Genomic DNA, 18,659 nt, shown 5'->3' with positions numbered 1-18,659 from the left:
TGGCCAAAATCATGGTGCAAGACCCAAAAAATGCTATTGGTGGGCAAGCAAAATAACAAAAATTCTCATTGCAGTAACGATTCCAAATTTGCAACTCTTTGTACACCATTAAGACTTTGATTAGGGAATTATTAAAACTTTCTAAAGCATTCTTGCAACGAGCTATTATTTCCGGACCGGGCGTCATTAGAATAAGTCCGGATGTGGCAAATCCAAAAAATGATTTAGCTAATTCGCTAAATATCCAAGAAAGTATGAAAAATCGTAATGGAATTAAGATAAGATGAGATCTTTTGGGTTGCCAGACGTCACCGAGAACATAAAGTGGATCCATGTCCAGTAAGATGACAATAAGACTTATAACGAATGGGAAAATGGGGGAAATTTGGACAAGTATTTGCAAAGCTGTTTCCAAAACTTTATTGCTGCGAGGTGGATGGCGAATTCTTCCTAATCTTCCTGGGAATATAGAAAGACAATTCATTTTTTTAAAATTATGTATACTCTTGGGCATCATTAGGGAGGTTGAGCAAGAGTAAAATTTTTTTATTGTACTGTAAATTTGATTGTAGAAGTACAGGACTTCCTATTTCTACGATCAAAATTACAGTCACAATCACAAAATTTGCCTCTTGCTCAACCTCCCTATTGAGTGTGTCTCTCGTATTATATTTACAGTTAAGACAACACTCTACAATTGAGACCAAAACTTTTCTATAATTATATTTACCTTCTATTCTCGTATGAAATTCGACAATTGGGTTGACAATTTGGCAAATTAATACCGCACGAAACCCTATCGCGACACTGCTAGGGGTGAAAATAGGAAACAGAAAAGTCATATAGAACATAAACAAGGTTCGAAACTTGTCTAGGAGATTGTTTGTTTTATGAACTCGGTTATTGTACAATTTATCGAAAAGGATGAGAGCAGTGGTGACGGTGAAGGAAATTAAGAGAAGGGATGAAACCTTTAGAAACTTTAACTTGAGTTGGGAACACTTTTTTATAAAAATTTTTCTTTCCAAGACAGAAATACCGTATGGGTGCATGTGTCCATAGACGGTGGCGTATGTTCCCAAGCATTCCCATAAACCGGGTGAAATCAAATCATATTCGTTTGGAGGGACCGTGCGAGGAAGGTTAAAAACTTTACGAAACTTGAAAACTGTACCAAGTTTTGGAATATTTTGAATCGTAGGCATTTTTAATGCGTTTTTCATACTTGTGACTATTCACATGTGAGGAAGAAGAGGCAATTTGGTCAAATTTTAATGCTATACTGCGTCTATAGAATTCGAGGTAGAAAATTATGCTATGTAAATTTAAATACATTCCTATTCTTTCGATAGGTAAAGGTTAATTTCTTAAGTATCGATTTTTTCCGCAACAGGGTAATATCGTAATTATATTAGTTCTTTGCTAAAATTTGAAATATTTGGGAATAAATTGGTCAACTCTTACAATAGAAGGCAAAACCTTTGAATATGATAATTTTTTTATATACCATTAGTCGAGTTGAGGAAAATGAATAACTTTTTGCTCAGAATATTTTATTGTAGATAAGTGGAAGGGATATCAAAATAACTTATGGAACTACTAAATAAGAGTAACAATAATGCGATATAACTTTGCCATAACAATGACAAGGACATGTTGAAGGGACCAAATATGATCAATCCGGAATCGTGAAATTGATGTTTTTTTTTGGAATTTTACTAAATTTTCAATCAAATTTACCTCTGCACATAACCCTGCCTTACATCCATCAACTTGTACATATGTACCATGATCAAATGTATCTGAGACCAAGCTCAATTATATTGAGCGGATATAATTGATAGGATATAATTGATATAGAAAACCTTTGTACAGATTGCAACTAAATACTTTTAGTGGAGAAACTTCATATTCAAACAATTACACGATACCCCAAAGGGCTCCCCATTGTCACCCGTATCATCTGAACTATTTCTCCTAGAAAATGAGTTCATTCTTTACCACAGTATCCCATACCTTGAACATTTCGTGGATGATTACTTCGCCTGTATTCTCCCAAATCAAGTGACGCCAGTTTTACATAGCCTTAATCCGTTCCACCTAAACATTAAATTCACAATAGAATTCGAAAAAGATCGTTCTCTTCCCTTCTTAGGACGGACTCCCCTTAGATGTTCTCCTTAATCCTTAATCTCCTTAGATGTTCTATCACCAGACAAGTAGACGGCAAAATCTCAAGCAGAGTTTATAGAAAAAGCACGAGAACCGGAAAATATATGAATTTTAAGTATTATCATTATCGTTCATAAGCTATCAGTAAATGACTCTCTGATATACAGAGCTTTGACCATTTATGACGACGATTCTATCAATGAAGAAACTAAATATCTGACAAACATCCTGAAAAATAACAGATATCCCGAAAAACTCATTATTTCTTGTGTCGAAAAAATGAAAGCCAAACTATCCACACCAATTGACAAAGATGGGGAATCAAAACCAAGGATGACCCTGACCCTGGCTATATGTGGTTTGCACTACATTTTTCTTATCATAGCTAAGGAATTTTTTACCGCGGCTAGAGAATTATGACCATGATTATAAATTTATTATCGACGTAATCATAATCGCATCCAAAATCATAACCATAATAAAACTCATAATCAAATTCGCAAATCATATAGGGTCGGGGTGTATTAGTATGGACACGAGGCAATTGTGGACAGTGAAGTTTTTGATGTGAAAACATATTTTTTCAAAATAAAAAAATTCACATCATACTTCAACTCCTTCTTGTTCTGAATTATGAATTTGAAAAAATATAAAAATCGCTTTCATCCCAAATAAATTTTTTGAAGATTTTTTAATTTAAAAAACATTTTTTTTAAGAGGGGTTAGTGTGGACAGTGTAATCCCCATGTTAACAAGTTAGAGTGTCTACACTAACCCCGCATGGTGAGGTTAGTGTGGACACCTGTTTTTAAATTTTCAAAACTTAATATCTATTATTTCCAATGACATTTTCCAAAATTTTCTTTTCGTGAAATAATCTTAAAGAGTGGATTCGTCGTACAAAATTGTCAAAATAATTATTTTAGGCAAACAACTGTTTCTATTGCATTGAGTAATTTTTATTTTCGAAAAAGTGTCCACACTAATACGCCCCTACCCTACTGTCGGAAAAAGACATTATGGGATGTAACAAATTTGTGTAAGGTGTTAAAAGTAAAATACGCCTTACGATAATATTTAGGTCATACTGACCAGTTATATTGAGTTCTTATTCATTGCGAAAATATTCATGTCCTTTTTCCAATAACAATCATAATTAGGCTAACAGAAATGTGCCAAGATTTCAGTTCTAATATTAAATAATTCTGAACACCAGCTAACCGGTCTTAGATCCTGTGAAAGGTTTCACTTCCTTGTTATTTAATCTTAATGACAAGAAATATGTACAACGACAGCAAGTGTCTAAATTTAATTTTATGACTTCATTGTTTGCACTCTCATTTTTGTACCCTAAATATAATAACATAATAACATTAGCGAAGCAAATTCATAGTCGTACACACCTCCCTGACTGACCAAGCTAGCATGCCAATATCCAATCAGAATACAGGAATGTCGTAAAATTTCAACAGGAAGGACTTTTGTAAATTATAATGTAGATTGGTTAATATCTACGTAATTAATAATCAATAGATTATTGGTATATAGCTATTATAGATTTTTCATGCATACAGATTCTATATGTACGCAAATAACTTAATTTACCATGTGCATCCATATTCAATATATATAAATATATGTATTGGTGATTCAGGATATTTACAAAGATGCTTTAAATCTCTCTAGCTCGTATCGATGTTAATGAAATGAACCCAAATTTACAGTAATTATGCACAATTTACTAAGGTTTAACAGCATATGTATTAACACTTTTGCATTTCGAAATTGAAATGCACGTAATCGTATGAAATCTTAGAAGAATTTTCATAACTGTAAAAATCGTGACATATGTACATAATTTCATAGAGCTTTGTACCAAGGTACGCAGCAATTTTTTCATCAAACCACCTCCATTGATGTGATTACAGTAAATATTAACTTTATTAACTATCTTGACGCACGATTAAATCGTAAATGACAGATAAACTTGATTTACTCCCTCAAACTCCATAGCATTCTCGGATTTCCGGAATTACAAGCATATGTTTTAATCCAGGAACCCACCCCACCATCCGGAACTGCACATCGCCCCGTTACCTTGTGCACCAGAAGGAAATTAGCTCCTCCAACCCCCCTAAATTCCCACCCTTGCCACGTATTGTCACTACAACGATCAGTCCACATTGCGTCCCCATCCCTGTAACCTGTGTACATGCATCGATCTCCGCTCTCCGTATTGCCCTCTTCCGTGTACGGGGTTGCCAATCTCTGATCGCCTGGACCAGCCAGAATTTCAATGGAATTAAGCGGTGTTATATCCTTTGAGCTTGGGCAATTGATCATATGTGCTGGAATCATGTGTCCAACCATATCCGTCGTCCCGATACACGTCCCATCCCCCTCATTCCGGATAAGTTTTCCTAACAAGCGACACCTTCCACGGAAACATCGTCCCGTCCCTTGAGCACAAATCGAGTTTTCCAGCACGCCAAAAAAATACGTCCAAATATTCGGTCCGGAATCATCGCGCCGTTTACACCTCATCTGTTTACAATCATATGTGTCCACATCGTCAATCCAAGCATTGGGATTGTTGAGTCTTTTCTTGCACTGCTCCAACATCGAGGGAGCTTTAGGGGAGGAAAAGTTGGGGTGCATGGGTGTGGTTGAGTGGCCATCAATCCGTCTAAGGCAGGCGGCAGAGTCGGAGCTAGATACATAAATAGGAAAAAGTTTCAACACCACGGCACAAGAATATATACCTTTTCACTTTTACGCATAATGACAACTAAATGGACGACCTGTGAATGAGTATGAATGAAAAACTCTTTCATTTTCGAGGTATTGGAGGGAATAAGAATTTTCCTTTTACGGGGCAGAATAAACTATGAAGCTACGAATAAAATGAGAATGATTGAAATTAATTAAAATCCCCACTCAGAAATCCGAAGGACTGACTTTGAACTAAAATTTTGGTTTTTGCATAGGTATAATCACAAGTAAAATAAAGTTAATAAATTACTTTACGAAACCCGATATCTCTTTGTCACTACAGGCCGAAAAGAAATATCGGTACTTATCGTTTCCTCCACTCATGATGAAACCATAGGGTGGAAGGCATCTCGCATTGGGATCGTCATCATGTGGTGCTCCAACCCTGGAGTGAAAAACCGGGAGGTAAAAAATACGTGAAATACGGCCAAGACAGAGTTGTTTTATGTATTCACGTGTGTGCTATCTCATGCGCGCCGACCGTGATGCTATGCCAATCCGCGCCCTCTCCCCAGACACAAGTTCCGTAGTCAAACCTCAAATCATTATCTAGCCAGCAGGCTCCACGGGCATGTGCCAAACCACCACCACCAGATTCCAATTTAGATCCAGTCATCAGTGGAGCCACGTCATGCCTCACGAGCCAACCCCGCTGCTCGTAGATCCAATTCTTGTAAAGGCCTAGAATTCTACCGTTGTCTGTCCTACCGTCAGATGCGCGGGCATTTTCTATGAACGGTTGTGCTTTGGCGGACTGGAGGGAGATATTTTGACAAGAAGGGCAGATTTAGGTATGTAGTAAATTGTTGATAAATAAAGTACACAGTTTTTCATATGGATCTGTACCTACCTCCATAATGAGGAGGCCGTTCACACGTAAAGATAAATCCACACTGGTGAGTGACTTAAAGCGGATGTTGATATCCCAAAAGTACACCGTAAGGTAATCCACGATTTGGTAATAGTTATGGGAAAACAGGTCGCCAAATTCCTTATCTACGACAATCACAAGTTCAAGGATTGCAGGTGCACCCCCTATTCTTGAAGACCTTCTTCCAGAGGATAAGTTACCAGCTGGGAGTACTACGTAAAATGTGTCCAAAGAAAACTGTTCGAAATTATTTATTAGCATGAAAAAATGAAAATTGAATTTATACTAGAGTCCGTATGGTAGTTGGGATAATCCAATTTCGCCCCGACCGGTGTAAGAGTGTTGCTTAAATTCTGAACAAATAAATTAAAATTAAAAAATATATCTTAATTTGGATACATTCATCTGTATGCCCATCACCCTATTCTGGCCCACTCCTCCGGGCACCCATTCCCTAACAGTTGGATTCCCACTGTCATCCGCCCCGATAATGTGGACCTGCAAATCCGGGCTGAACACGGTTTCTAAATACGTATAATAAATAAATCCCTACTTGAATATATGGACAATCCTCTGTTATTTTAGTATTGAATAAGGGGCAAATTATTTTATTATGGATAACTTTTGACCTTGTGACCACGTCACGCACTGGTTTAGCAAAGCCACCAGCGCAATTGAAGCTGCAAAAGGATTCTTCATTCTTCTCAATTATAGGCCAAATATACCTCAAGTAAAAATCAAAATGAAAATCGGATCAAAATAATATTAAATAACTAAGAAGTAATCCTTATATATATATATACAACTTCAGATAATCCATAGATAAATGGATTACAATTGCTCATTGTAATTGCATTTAATTTATTTGAACAGATGTAATTGAAATTATTTTTTTTTGATCTTTCTTATTTGATTTATCACTTTATTGCAAAGCATGTTTGTGGCTTTTCAGGAAAATAAAACATAAACTTCGTATGGCTGGTGTGCATAACGAGCTTTATTTAAATCAGATGCGTTACAAATATTCTGCACGAGTCCAGATGTGGCCTTACTTTTAAATAAAAATGACTGAAACCATTTTTATAAATAGTTGTAACTTTCCACATTAATATATTTGGATGCATATTTATTCATATAAATATTTTGTGGAAACGAAACACTTGCGTATCTGGTAGTGCTTTTTCAAACATAGCTACATAATGTCGAGGATAAATTTCTGTGGAACAATGGTGACCTATAGTTCATCTAACAAAACGGCAGCATATTTTGTGTGGCATCCTTATGGCGGGCATGAATATGCCGTTTTATTAGATGAACCATAGTGACGTAGACTACATAATGTATTCGGTTATGGCTAGCAGGGTCCATTTCAATATTAGTAATTGTACATTATGTACAGTAAATAAAATATGTAGGATACCAAGAAGTCAGGTAGTCAATGGTAAACTGGTGTACCGCATAGGTTTAATTCCTACAATGTATGCAGGTGAACATATTTGCATTTATTAATTCGGAAATCTGACCATGTGGATACTATATGTAAGAAACCACTGGTTCTGCTTTACATCTGAAACAAGTAGACGCCGCCGGCCCAAACGCCGAGCGTAAATTCGACCTCGCCGCCGTCTAAAATTGTCGGCGCGCCGCTGAACCAAGCCTTCTCTCGCCGTTACCATTTCTAGCCGATATATTCTTTTTTCGGGCTAATGTAAGTAGAATGTAGTAACGATGTATGTTAATAAGAGAAACAATTTTGACCGAGATTTGTCAAGAAATATTAGACGACAAAGAGCACCAAAAGGAATGACAGAACCGACAATTCGACAGGAGATAACTATAGACGATGCAAGATCATCTACGTGTGGTGGAAAATCTTTCCTCTTTAGCGACTCCAAAGATGAGAAACGAATCCTTAAATTTGCATCCGCTGACGATGCTAAAGTATGATAATCGTCTAGTAATTAAATTACTAAACGTAGTATATATATACTGACCACCTTTGTCTTTGCAGGAACTGTCTTTGTGCAACATTTGGGCAGTTGATGGAACTTTTGACGTGGTGACCAAACTTTATGGTCAACTAATGACTATTCATGGGATTACTAATGATGGACTGGTACTCCCTTTGGTCTACGCCTTTCTTCCCGACAGAAAGTTATCGCCACGTCTTCGACAAACTTGCCGAAAATCGACTAGGATGGGTATTAAGGCCAGACATTATGCTTATGGATTTTGGGAAAAGTTCGTGAAAGCAGCACTTCAAGTGTTCCCCAATGTGATTTTGCATGGGTGCCACTTTCACTTCGTTGAAGCTTTGATGAGAAACGTGTCCAGTGCAATCAAATCTCGACTCAGCCTACAAAACAAGCTCGTTTGGGTTAAAAATTATGATCAACATTTATGAATTTATGTTATGATTTGACAGTTATTGGCGAGATTAAGTGATATTTGAAGGAATAATATTCCGTATGTGTATATACCTGTTCTCTTGTCTTCTCCTAACTTCACTTAATTATTACTTTTGGCAGACGTCGACCAATATGCTGTCGACAAATTTTAATTGGCGACCAATTTGCCTAGTCGACCAATATGCTTTGTCGACCAGTCATCCGTCGACAAGTTGATATTGGTTTGGCGACCAGTTGTTTGGCGACCAATTACATGTGGACGAGACGTTTGTCACCCACACGCTCTGCATCCAAGTGCTGATGATGATAGGGACGATCTAGATAATTATGGCGAGGAAAATCGTTGCGATGACTGTACGAAAACTGACACTTATGAAGTGGGTGACTGGATTTGGACACACATGACAAAAATATTGTTGATGATGATGACGCTAGCGCGCAGCCGCGCTGGAGGAAATTTAAGTTGTTGAAACGGAAGAAGAAAGTGCAGACGGTGAAGCTGAGACGGAGGGCGATGGCGATGGCGATAATGATAACGACGGGGAGGATTAAATGACCCCGCTATAAAGAAGAATAAAATATTTCAATTATTTGTGGAATCGTTTTCTACATTTTAGCCGATGTCTTTTGTAAATATTTACTTCGCAGCTGTAATATATACATATATATAAAATATAATGCATATTCACTACAATCGTAATAATGACATTTTGTTAAATTTTAAATTTCTGAATTTATGGAAGTGGTGTTTTTTTAGTAAAGTTTTTGTATCAGCATCATGATAAGATGCTAAGGTCCATCTAAATAATTCCTTCACCTATAAAGTTTTCCAATGTATCAAAGTTATTATTTAGAATTATTTTTATTTCTACTCAGGAGGAGTCAAAACTGGTAATCAAATCCATATCAACGTTGTTTGCAGACGCCACCACAGAATTGAATAAACCCCTCGATATGACCGAACTTTGGAGAAGGCATGCCATGCATTTTCGCATAAAACATGGACTTCTTTCTATCAAACCAAGTTCCCTAATCGATTTACAGATATTTGAAAAAACTCATCAAATTCTTCGAGAAGGTGGATGGACTGCGAAATCTTGCCCCAGTAAGTGACCAATTTGAATGTAATGTCAAGAATAAGTTGTGGCAATAGAATAAAATAAAAAAAAGTGAACATTGTAGCCCGTCAGATATAAAATAATTATTTAATGCCAGTAAATACATAAATGTGCTTAGTAAGTTTAATTTTGTAATAAAATTTATATACACGCATATTAGGGTTATTAAGAACATTAATTGACATGTCTCTTAACCTTTAGTTTTAAACGGTGCATACAATTATAAAATCTTTTAATATTTATTGAGCTACAAGGAACAAAAAAAACATAATCATCAACTTCTCAATAGAATTCAACCACGACCCAGAAGCTTCTTCCGGTCGTACTTCATCGTACTTCGGCCGTCATCGTAGTTGTTGATGCCGATCCGGTTGGCATTGTCCTGTCAGTTGGTCCAGTTTCTGGGGAACAAATGTCTTTCGGAACGTATGCAACATAATCGACCGGATAACTCGTTTCCTCAGTATATGACCCTTCTCCCGTTTTCTGACTATTGCATCCATTCTCATGCGGAAGAAACCTCTGGTTGTATTGGTACTGTTCAATAAATTCTGCCGTCCAGTTGTGAAACAGGGAAATGGTTTCCGTATATTCTCCTCGCAAGTATTCAGGTTCTTCAATCATGATCAGATATCCACTGGGAGCAGGAACGCTACGTAACATAGGACAAAACTTTGGGCATGTCATCGCTAAAATTATAAAGTAGTGTGATATAAGTACGTTTTAAGTTTCGTAATTCCAAAATCTTGAATATGTTTCATAAACGGGGTTTGGGAATAACAAGAGTCCATATCCTGTCGTGGATAATGCCAGAAAAATGTAAGGCCCATTCCATTTCTTGATGATAAACCGCTAACCACCGCCTTCCCGTTGTTCCACGTTGAGGAATAGGTGCATTCTAATTGAGTTTATCAAAATAAAATAATTAAAATGAGATGATAAATGATATATTAGAGTCCGTTAGTTTACCATAGATTAATCGATCACCAGGAAAGAGTTTTGTATTTGGAATGGCTTTACTTTGTTGATAATTAAAATCATAATGGTCATCGTAATCAATCCAGGGAAGTTCCAGGTTGCCCCGGAAGTGACGGAGTCTTAATTTCCGGCCTATCGATTTAAATTGAATGTCAAGGAATTTGTAATTGATTTGGATACGTAGTTATTATAAACAGTGTACTCCAAAAAGCAAAACAGCAGCAAAAAATTTCTGCTTTTTGCTGGTTTGCTGTTATACTGTCATATACTAATAACACGTCTCACTTCTCCCCATCTTAAGAAAACAGCAAAACAGCAGAAAAGCAAGAATTTTTGATAAGCAAAAAAGCTGCTGTTTTCACCAAAAAAGCAAAATGCTGTGCTTTTTTGCTTGGAAGTACACTGATGACAAACATACCAGAAATGTGAGCGTGGAGAAGAACATTAAAAATTGTGACGCCTTCCTTCTCTTTAATTCCCCAGTTGGTACATTCTGGTCCACATTGTCCGATAAGTGTGAAATCGGAAATGTTTGGTGGAATTGTGAACATGAAATCGGTCTCGTGTCCCACTGCTAGCAATCCGGCATCTTCTTGTCTAAATTGAAATGGATTTGTTAATTAAATTCAATCAAGTACTTATCAATAGATATTCTGCACCTAGTTTCATTAGTATAGTAAAACTGAACTCCAGCCTTAAATTGTACACCTTCCTTCTTGTCTGGATTATCGTAGTGAATTTCCAACATGTAATAAAATTGTTGCCCAGCATCGTCACCCTCACCAATTGGGTAACCCACATTTTCGGGGAAGGTCATTATCTAATTTATAATAAGAAAAATTATCAAGAAAACTATAAACTAGCATGACTTTCTTCTAAAAAATGATACAAAGTAAATTGTAGATAATTATTTACCTTGCCTCCCTTCGCCCATACAAATAGGTATTGCGCACAATAAAATTCCGGAGTGGGAACAATTGCTGCCAGATTGTAACAATGTGCCCCCATAAATCCCGTGTCTACCGTATAATTCCTAAACACTTGATCCAGCGTTTTATTCGAGCCTCGTGGAACGTAACAGTTTTTGAGGATGAAGTGATGAGTATGTGCGATGGCATCAAGGCCATCAAGCAGTGCATCAAACTAAAAGATTAAAATATTTGCGGTATCGTTAGCGAATTAATTTTGGAAGTACGTTCTGACCATGCCCATCAAGTTCGGCTGATCACCGTACTGGATGAGGAATGTACTTGGAAAAATAATATTTCTTGAATATTTAATGAGACGTATTTCTGGTTTGGCCGACCAGAAATCTTCTCATCATTGCGAGACATAGGATGAGAAGTGGAGGTTGTGATAAGAGTGTCTCTCCACTCTTATCACATCCTAATTTAATTAATCCTCTGCTTCCTCTCGAGGCAGAGCTTTTCATGGGTGGAATTCCACCCAAAATCATCCACTTCGGTCTTGGCCGTCAGCCAAAGACATTGTGCCTTAATCACCTCTCCACATTTTTGTTTTATTGTGCCTTACTTGTACACTCATTCCACTAGAAGAGAATAATTTTCGTTATTTCTCTAAAATAAATGCCTTTAGTTTTCAGTCTAAAAACGCTCTCCCACACAAATTCGAGTTATTTCACCCTAAAAATCATGAGAACCGTTACAACGTATTAGTTTAATACTTACAGCAACAACGTGATGTTTCGTCATGACGACTGGGGCTTTATGAAAGCTACACCAGTACGTTGTATCACTAGATGGCATCACCATGTCGACCATTATTTCCCATTTTGATAATCTGTGTATGTAGGTGTATGAAAATATTGTTGGTAGCACAATTAAGCTATCTTAAAGATGGTTTAACAATAATATGTATTTACGCGTCTAATTCCAATTGCGGATTTGGTGTGCCGATAAAGTTTCCCGCTTTTGATCCCCTTCGTTGTGCTGTATGATATCTAATATCATCAGTCAAACCGTACGACCAAATGAGTCTGGTTGTATCATTGCCGATTGGATAATCCTCATCATCACAGGTATTAATGAGGCGGGAGAATTTAATATACGTTTTTCCAAGTGCTTCCATCCCACAGAGTAATGTCCAGTCTTGATGATCATCAAGTTTTGGTGAGAAGTTTCCTAAGCCGATGTAGTCCTGTTAATTAATAATTAATCACTCAAGTCCATAATAATTCAAATTTATACTTACCGCCCCATAGGCTGTGCCGTTTGGGAGAACACCTCCAATAAATATATCAGCCCCGGTCATGCTACCACTTGGGGAAATGCCAAATCCGACAAATCCTTCCGTTGCTACTTCCAATTCGAACGAGATAATCTGAGACGATTCATCATATTCCCAAGCCAGCAAAACGTTTCCATAGCCATCTAATTGTTCTTGGTTTTGTAAAGTTAGTAGGCTCGAGGGTGGAATATTAACGGAATTAATTTGCAATATTAATGGGTTTGCGAGAAATAAGAAAGTTAGTGAGGAAGTTATGAGAGTCAAGGATAAATTATTGCGACGCATTTTAAATATGTCGTATGTCTTTTTAAACTTGTGATTTTAATTTTTTAACGATAAAGTGGTCTGCTACCACTAATTGGTCGAGTGGAACTGATCCGTTTACAGTGAAATTATGTGAATTTTATGCGACTCAAATCATTTGCGTCATAATCAGTGGACATGATAAATGAGTCAACTTTATTGATGCTGTAAATTTAATTAATTAATTACATACATTATCCTGGTTAAAAGTCAGGTATAAGCAATAGAAAGTTGTAATTGTACCAGAGGTCAACGCCGACGTATAACTCGGCGGCGGCGGCGGCAATTTTTTATTTTTTTAATCAATTATTGGAATTCCTTGTTCAGTACAACTGAATGACTGGTCTTCCACAAGTTCCCTTGCATATAGAGAACGGACTCTATTGCGGCTCCCAAGCAGAGCCAGGCTCCGCACCCTCTTTTCAGCCGTAAACGGACACTTGGGAGCACCCACCCCGTACTATCACCGAGCCGAGTAGGATTAACAAAGTTTCCCGGAAAAAGATGGAATCGAACGTCTACCTGCGTGGTAACCCCCAACCCACTAGGCCACAGGGCTTAGCTTTTTTTGAGCCAGATTGCGGCGGCGGCGGCGCGCCGCGGCGCCCCATATAAAGTCGGCGGCGCGATCAAAAACCAATTTAAATCCGTCAGAAAAAGTTTGACTACTAGAATTATTTTCTTATAGCGTTAGAATTATTGTTAAAGCTAAAATATTTTTATTGTTTTGAATTTTTAAAAATTTTAGCAAAAAATCTTTAAAAATTTAAGCAAAAATTTTATCGGCGGGCAAATTTTTTGGAGGCGGCACGCCGACACTTTTTTCCGGCGGCGTGAAAAAAGTGACCGGCATTTGGCGGCGCCAGATCGGCGGCGTTGAGCTCTGAATTGTACACCTCAAATTTAAATAAATAAGATGACAATGATAGCTTGGTTAGGGTGCTGGTATAACAATAGTGCTTATCAGTGCGGCTTATTAATTGGTAGAAATTCGTAGAATATCCATGCTAATTGAATACGTTATAAATTTTATTTGTGTGTGTGCGTCATTCATACATAACTCTATTTAACCTGCACAGAGTGAAATGCGACCTGAATCTCAATTATTTAATGAGGATCAAATGACTTATTGCAAGTTACAACGCCTGCAAACAAATTTGGTTGGGATGATAAGATTAGCATAAAACATATTGAAATGTTTACACACCAACTTTGTATTGTAGTGTATTGTATATCTTTATTTCACAGGTCTTTCCCAATTCATTGCATACAAAGAACAAATTCTTCTACAATGTTCTACCATTGGTGACACTGATAATTAACCATTTACTAACTATTTTTCACTAACTTTTTAGTTATTTCTTATTTGTCCCTATCTGTCTTATTAGATACTGGTCAATAGCGTAAAAACATACTTTCACCTCTCTTAACTACAAAATTTTGGTCGGCGCCGGCGGCGCGCCGGCGTTAAATCGGCGGCGGCGACGCCAAAATCGGCGGCGTGGGGCTCTGATTGGTTCTTGTATATCTAATAATATTTCTCTCCTAACCGAAGGGCGAACGTGGTTCGTGGTGAGCCACGGTAATGAATTATGGTCTGTTTTTTTTAAGCGAGAGATAATTTTGCATATTCAATATTAAAGTTTTAAAAACGAGTTGTTTCTCGTTTTTAAAACTTTAATATTAGTCTACGTAGTTTAAATTAAATCTGAATTGTGCATTTCATACCAGCATTGATGAAGTTATGTTCGATACGAATGCACGAATTTAGCAGATAAATCATATCTAGGCCGACTTTAAACTCCATGTGTATTCCATAAACGCCTTGGAAGAGGAGACAAATGAAATAGAGTATCATTACGGTTTTCCATGCTTCTGTGTTACAGCCCTTTGTCATGAAATAGGTCAAGTTGAGAACCAAGTTTAGAAGGATAACAGATCGGGCAAGAATTCCATAAATTTCGTAACCTCGACCGTTCACCTTGTAAAAGTTGAAGTTTTTTAACTCGATTTTGAATTGACGGCAAATAAGCGAGACACATGAGATGATACTGATTATGGTAAAATGGTCGCCCGGATGCAAGATATTTTGCAAGGTGCGAATTACAAGACTTTGGTAAGCGATGCAAATCCGTGAGACTCTTGTCATGTTGAAATCCTTTCGATTTAAAATAATGAATAACTCATTATTAAAAAAAGGTAAGTTATAAAATTGTTCATAAGAATACTGGATTCCAACGAAACTTCAAATAAATGTCTACAAACGGTTTATAAAAGTCCACTTTCTTATAGAAATTATCGATCTTCAATAATATGTTGGCTTGAGTTAACGTCATAGCTTATAACAGAACCTTAATTTCCAATTGTAATCGCCCAATAAAAATGCAATATGATTAGGATTCGGATTATTAAAACTTTCTGAGTGCTATGTTAATTTAGCTCAAGTCCGGTATTTTATATTTTATTCATCCGTTCATCAAATCAACTGTCGATCCATGGACACATTTTTTGTATTTGTTATTTACGTGTCACCTCTACCAACCACATGATCAAAAGGCAGTGTGAACACTTTGGTTATTAAAGTTTGTAATTCGGCTTTAGAATTGTTTCTTAGAACACCCATATAGGAGTGGTAATTCGATCGATAAAAATTCAATCCTATCGAATTTTTTCGAGTTGGATTTGCAGTCTTGTCAATCCAAAATTCGAATACTAAGGAAACCAAAGGGACTTATCCGAGACCTGTTAGACCTTAATCCCATCCGTCGGATTGCGATTCCAAGATTTTTTAAATGTTCGAGGTTCGTATAAATTTGAACCTTACGGCTCTGTAAAATCGTATATGTGACCATACAAGGTATTTGGGTAAGCCGTTTTGGCTTTAGATATCGTGCCTCAGACGGATATACCTGACGATTATGTACTGATTATGTACATAAGCCTAGGCTCGAGATAAAAGTAGATTGAAATTGAATATTGCAATGGATTCTAAATGTATAAACCGATTTTCATACTTTCCATCAAGATCTACCAATAACATATAATAATATTAGTCGTCTCACATCTCCCCATCTTAAGAAACCAGCAAAACAGCAAAAAAGCAAGAATGTTTGATAAGCAAAAAAGCTGCTGTTTTCACCAAAACATCAAAAAGCAAAATGCTGTGCTTTTTTGCTTGGGAGTACACTGGCTTCCGGGAATCCGAAAATCCGGACGAATTAAATTGTCGAGTCAAATATCTCGAAATATTTGCCACACCTAACGAAGCCAGATATGCAAACTTTTTTTCTCATATTTGTCAGCTATATCGTTAAAACTTTTGTCTTGCTAAATCTCGTATTGTACACTCACAGAAATTGGGTGATGATTATGACCAGATTTAGACGTATATGGCTCTACCGGATTGGTGATATACTCCATCACCTTTGGTGATGCTATTATCACCAATTTGAATAAATTTATCAACAGCGGTGGCGAATTTATCACCAGTGGTGATGAACTTTATCACCAATTCGGTAGAGCCATATACGTCTAAATCTGGTCATAATCATCACCCAATTTCTGTGAGTGTGGCTGTCATGCAAACTACTACATGATTTTCACCAATTACTTCGAAGCAGAAATTCAAATAGGAGTTTTATCTGAACGTCTTGCGACACCTACTACTCTCTCCTGAATTTTTGGAGGTGTGGCCTTCAGTCAAACACAAACATTACCTGAGATGACAGACGTGAGGATACAATAACAAAAAGAGTAATGATTTGATAACTAAAAATCTATGTTTAGTAACAATACGGAAATGTTGAATATTGGGTACGGAATTTTTAACGCTTAAACTTAAGCAAGGACGACGCGTTTACTAGGCATTGAAATCTCGTTGTATTTATTCATGGTAGCCACTCAGTACATGTAAGGTAACTTTATGATGGCACCAATAAAGTACCGACGTTTTGGTACCCAAAGCTTACCAATTTGTCGTATATTAAAAGGTGTTGAAATATCATCTTCTTTCAATTGACCAAGAAATGCCATTAAATCTTTACTCATCATGAAGTATGAAAATTAGTTTTATTTTTGCTCTAGATAAGTTTGAACGAGCCAATGACAAAGCAAAGAAGTTATTAAAAACTTCCAACATTGATAGCAGCGAACTAGAAATCGAATTGTCGCAAGATCGATTGGATTTACAAGGTTAGTTCAATAGTTTTAGCCCGAGCCAGGGCTTATGTACGTACTCGTTATGTCTGTCTGTCTGTCTGTCTGTCTGTCCGTCTGTCTTCGCGATATCTCTGTTCAAAGACAACCGATCGAGTTGAAATTTGGAAAACATTTATATTGGCCCAACTTAGGAAGGGAGTTCGAAGATGAGTATGATCGGTCAAGTGGTTGACCAGTGGGGGTCCCCTAACCCCCACTGGTTGGGTTACTTTCCACCAAATTTCAAAATAGTCATAGAAAGCTGAAATTTGGTACATAGTTAACTAATGGCTTCTAATGAAAAGATATGAAGTGAATTTGCGAAAATTTTTATCTGGAGGGACCCTATGGGGTCACCCAAACTGATTTTCAAAATCGTCCAATTAAGCTGAAATTTGGTATGGAAGTCGATAACAGCTTGTAATGGGAGTTTATGATGTACAATTTTGAAAATTTTGACCCAGAGGTACCCTGTGGGGTGACCCATACTGATTTTGTAAAATCACTCAATTAAGCTGAATTTTGGCATAGAGGTTGGCAATGACTTCTAATGAAAGAATACGAAGTGAAATTGGAAAAAAATTCAGGTATAAGGACCCTATGGGGCGACCCATAGCGATTTTAAAAAATCGACTAATAAAACTTTACATGAAGATTTCTGACCAACCCTGGCTCGGGCTAAGCAAAGCTGTATACGGAGGTTTTTAAATAAGATGCTATTTTGCACACGAATATTGACAATTTTCGCGCCTTGTTTTCTCAGGGGAAACAGTAATTCAAACTTTTGGATCACCAAGTGGTGAAGGAAATGAACAGACAATTGAATCCATTCCAGTAACTTTAAATTATTATGACGACCGCATCACAGTTTTACACAGAGGAGTTCCGAGGTATTCTAAAACTTCTTATATTTCCAAACTTTTTATAAATATATTAGTTATCTAACTTTTGAATTATTTCTATGATTAGCTTTTCAAGAAACATCCATCCAAAATCAATTATTTTTACAAGAGGAGGTACGGGAGCTTGAAAATATTGTACTGCACTGCCTGAATTATTTAAATCCGTCAACGAAGGCTAGCAGAATTAATTGGTTTATTAAAAATCTGGAGGAGTTAACGAACTTCTTACGAATAACGTTACGTATAATCAACACGTAAAGTATTAAAATACTTTAATAATAGCATTAATGATACCATTTCTATATTTTTGAAGTGCAATAAAACGACAAAAATACAATACCGTATTTATTTCTACAAATTTATTGGTCGAGTTGTTGTCGAGCATTGGAGGAGAGTCCGTAACCAGAGCCATTAAGGATAAATTAAAATTTATTATTTCGGATCAATGGCTGCGAATGTGGGTAGTTTCTTCGCAAATATTTGAATTTTACTAAAAAAAAATAAATCATGAGCTTTAGACTGCACAGCAGGGTGCAATGTCTACCTTTTGATATTGAATTTATGATTTTTTTTTTAATTTTAACCAGTGATGGTTGCTTTGACTTTTTCCCGGTGTAAGAAGTAACAGCTTCAGCAACACTGTGTAAACTACATATTTGTTAAATTACATATTTCGTAAACGCAACATCGC

General features: G+C 36.7%; 2 protein-coding genes across 2 annotated transcripts; both read right to left on the bottom strand.

Moving 5' to 3' along the window:
* Nucleotides 1-4,085: 4,085 nt before the first annotated feature.
* Nucleotides 4,086-6,590, bottom strand: LOC118437632. The gene is made up of 7 exons (XM_035856808.1): nt 6,445-6,590; nt 6,236-6,339; nt 6,102-6,168; nt 5,795-6,027; nt 5,400-5,698; nt 5,195-5,329; nt 4,086-4,882 (listed from the first exon to the last, which is right to left on the bottom strand). Exons 1-7 carry the CDS (start codon nt 6,512-6,514, stop codon nt 4,165-4,167), a joined length of 1,626 nt encoding a protein of 541 aa, XP_035712701.1. The 5' UTR covers nt 6,515-6,590; the 3' UTR covers nt 4,086-4,164.
* A 2,815-nt stretch (nt 6,591-9,405) lies between these two features.
* LOC110856039 (DBH-like monooxygenase protein 2 homolog) lies at nt 9,406-12,927 on the bottom strand. Its single transcript, XM_022104481.2, has 9 exons — nt 12,531-12,927; nt 12,202-12,476; nt 12,008-12,119; nt 11,235-11,462; nt 10,979-11,139; nt 10,738-10,916; nt 10,311-10,451; nt 10,062-10,239; nt 9,406-9,993 (listed from the first exon to the last, which is right to left on the bottom strand). Exons 1-9 carry the CDS (start codon nt 12,849-12,851, stop codon nt 9,669-9,671), a joined length of 1,920 nt encoding a protein of 639 aa, XP_021960173.1. The 5' UTR covers nt 12,852-12,927; the 3' UTR covers nt 9,406-9,668.
* Nucleotides 12,928-18,659: the final 5,732 nt, after the last annotated feature.

This window comes from Folsomia candida, unplaced genomic scaffold (genome assembly GCF_002217175.1).
Source record: "Folsomia candida strain VU population unplaced genomic scaffold, ASM221717v1 Fcan01_Sc014, whole genome shotgun sequence".
Classification (NCBI taxonomy): domain Eukaryota; kingdom Metazoa; phylum Arthropoda; class Collembola; order Entomobryomorpha; family Isotomidae; genus Folsomia; species Folsomia candida.
This window is presented reverse-complemented; position numbering and strand designations above follow the sequence as displayed.

Excerpts from the sequence above, each read along its gene's own strand:
- LOC118437632 (XM_035856808.1), bottom strand. The coding sequence starts at position 6,514 with ATGAAGAATCCTTTTGCAGCTTCAATTGCGCTGGTGGCTTTGCTAAAC. Across the intron at positions 6,169-6,235 it reads GAGGAGTGGGCCAGAATAGG|AATTTAAGCAACACTCTTAC; the intron begins GTGATGGGCATA and ends TTATTTGTTCAG. Across the intron at positions 5,699-5,794 it reads ACGGCCTCCTCATTATGGAG|TCCGCCAAAGCACAACCGTT; the intron begins GTAGGTACAGAT and ends ATCTCCCTCCAG.
- LOC110856039 (XM_022104481.2), bottom strand. The coding sequence starts at position 12,851 with ATGCGTCGCAATAATTTATCCTTGACTCTCATAACTTCCTCACTAACT. Across the intron at positions 10,240-10,310 it reads TGGTGATCGATTAATCTATG|AATGCACCTATTCCTCAACG; the intron begins GTAAACTAACGG and ends AAACTCAATTAG. Across the intron at positions 9,994-10,061 it reads GGAATTACGAAACTTAAAAC|CGTTCCTGCTCCCAGTGGAT; the intron begins GTACTTATATCA and ends TATGTTACGTAG.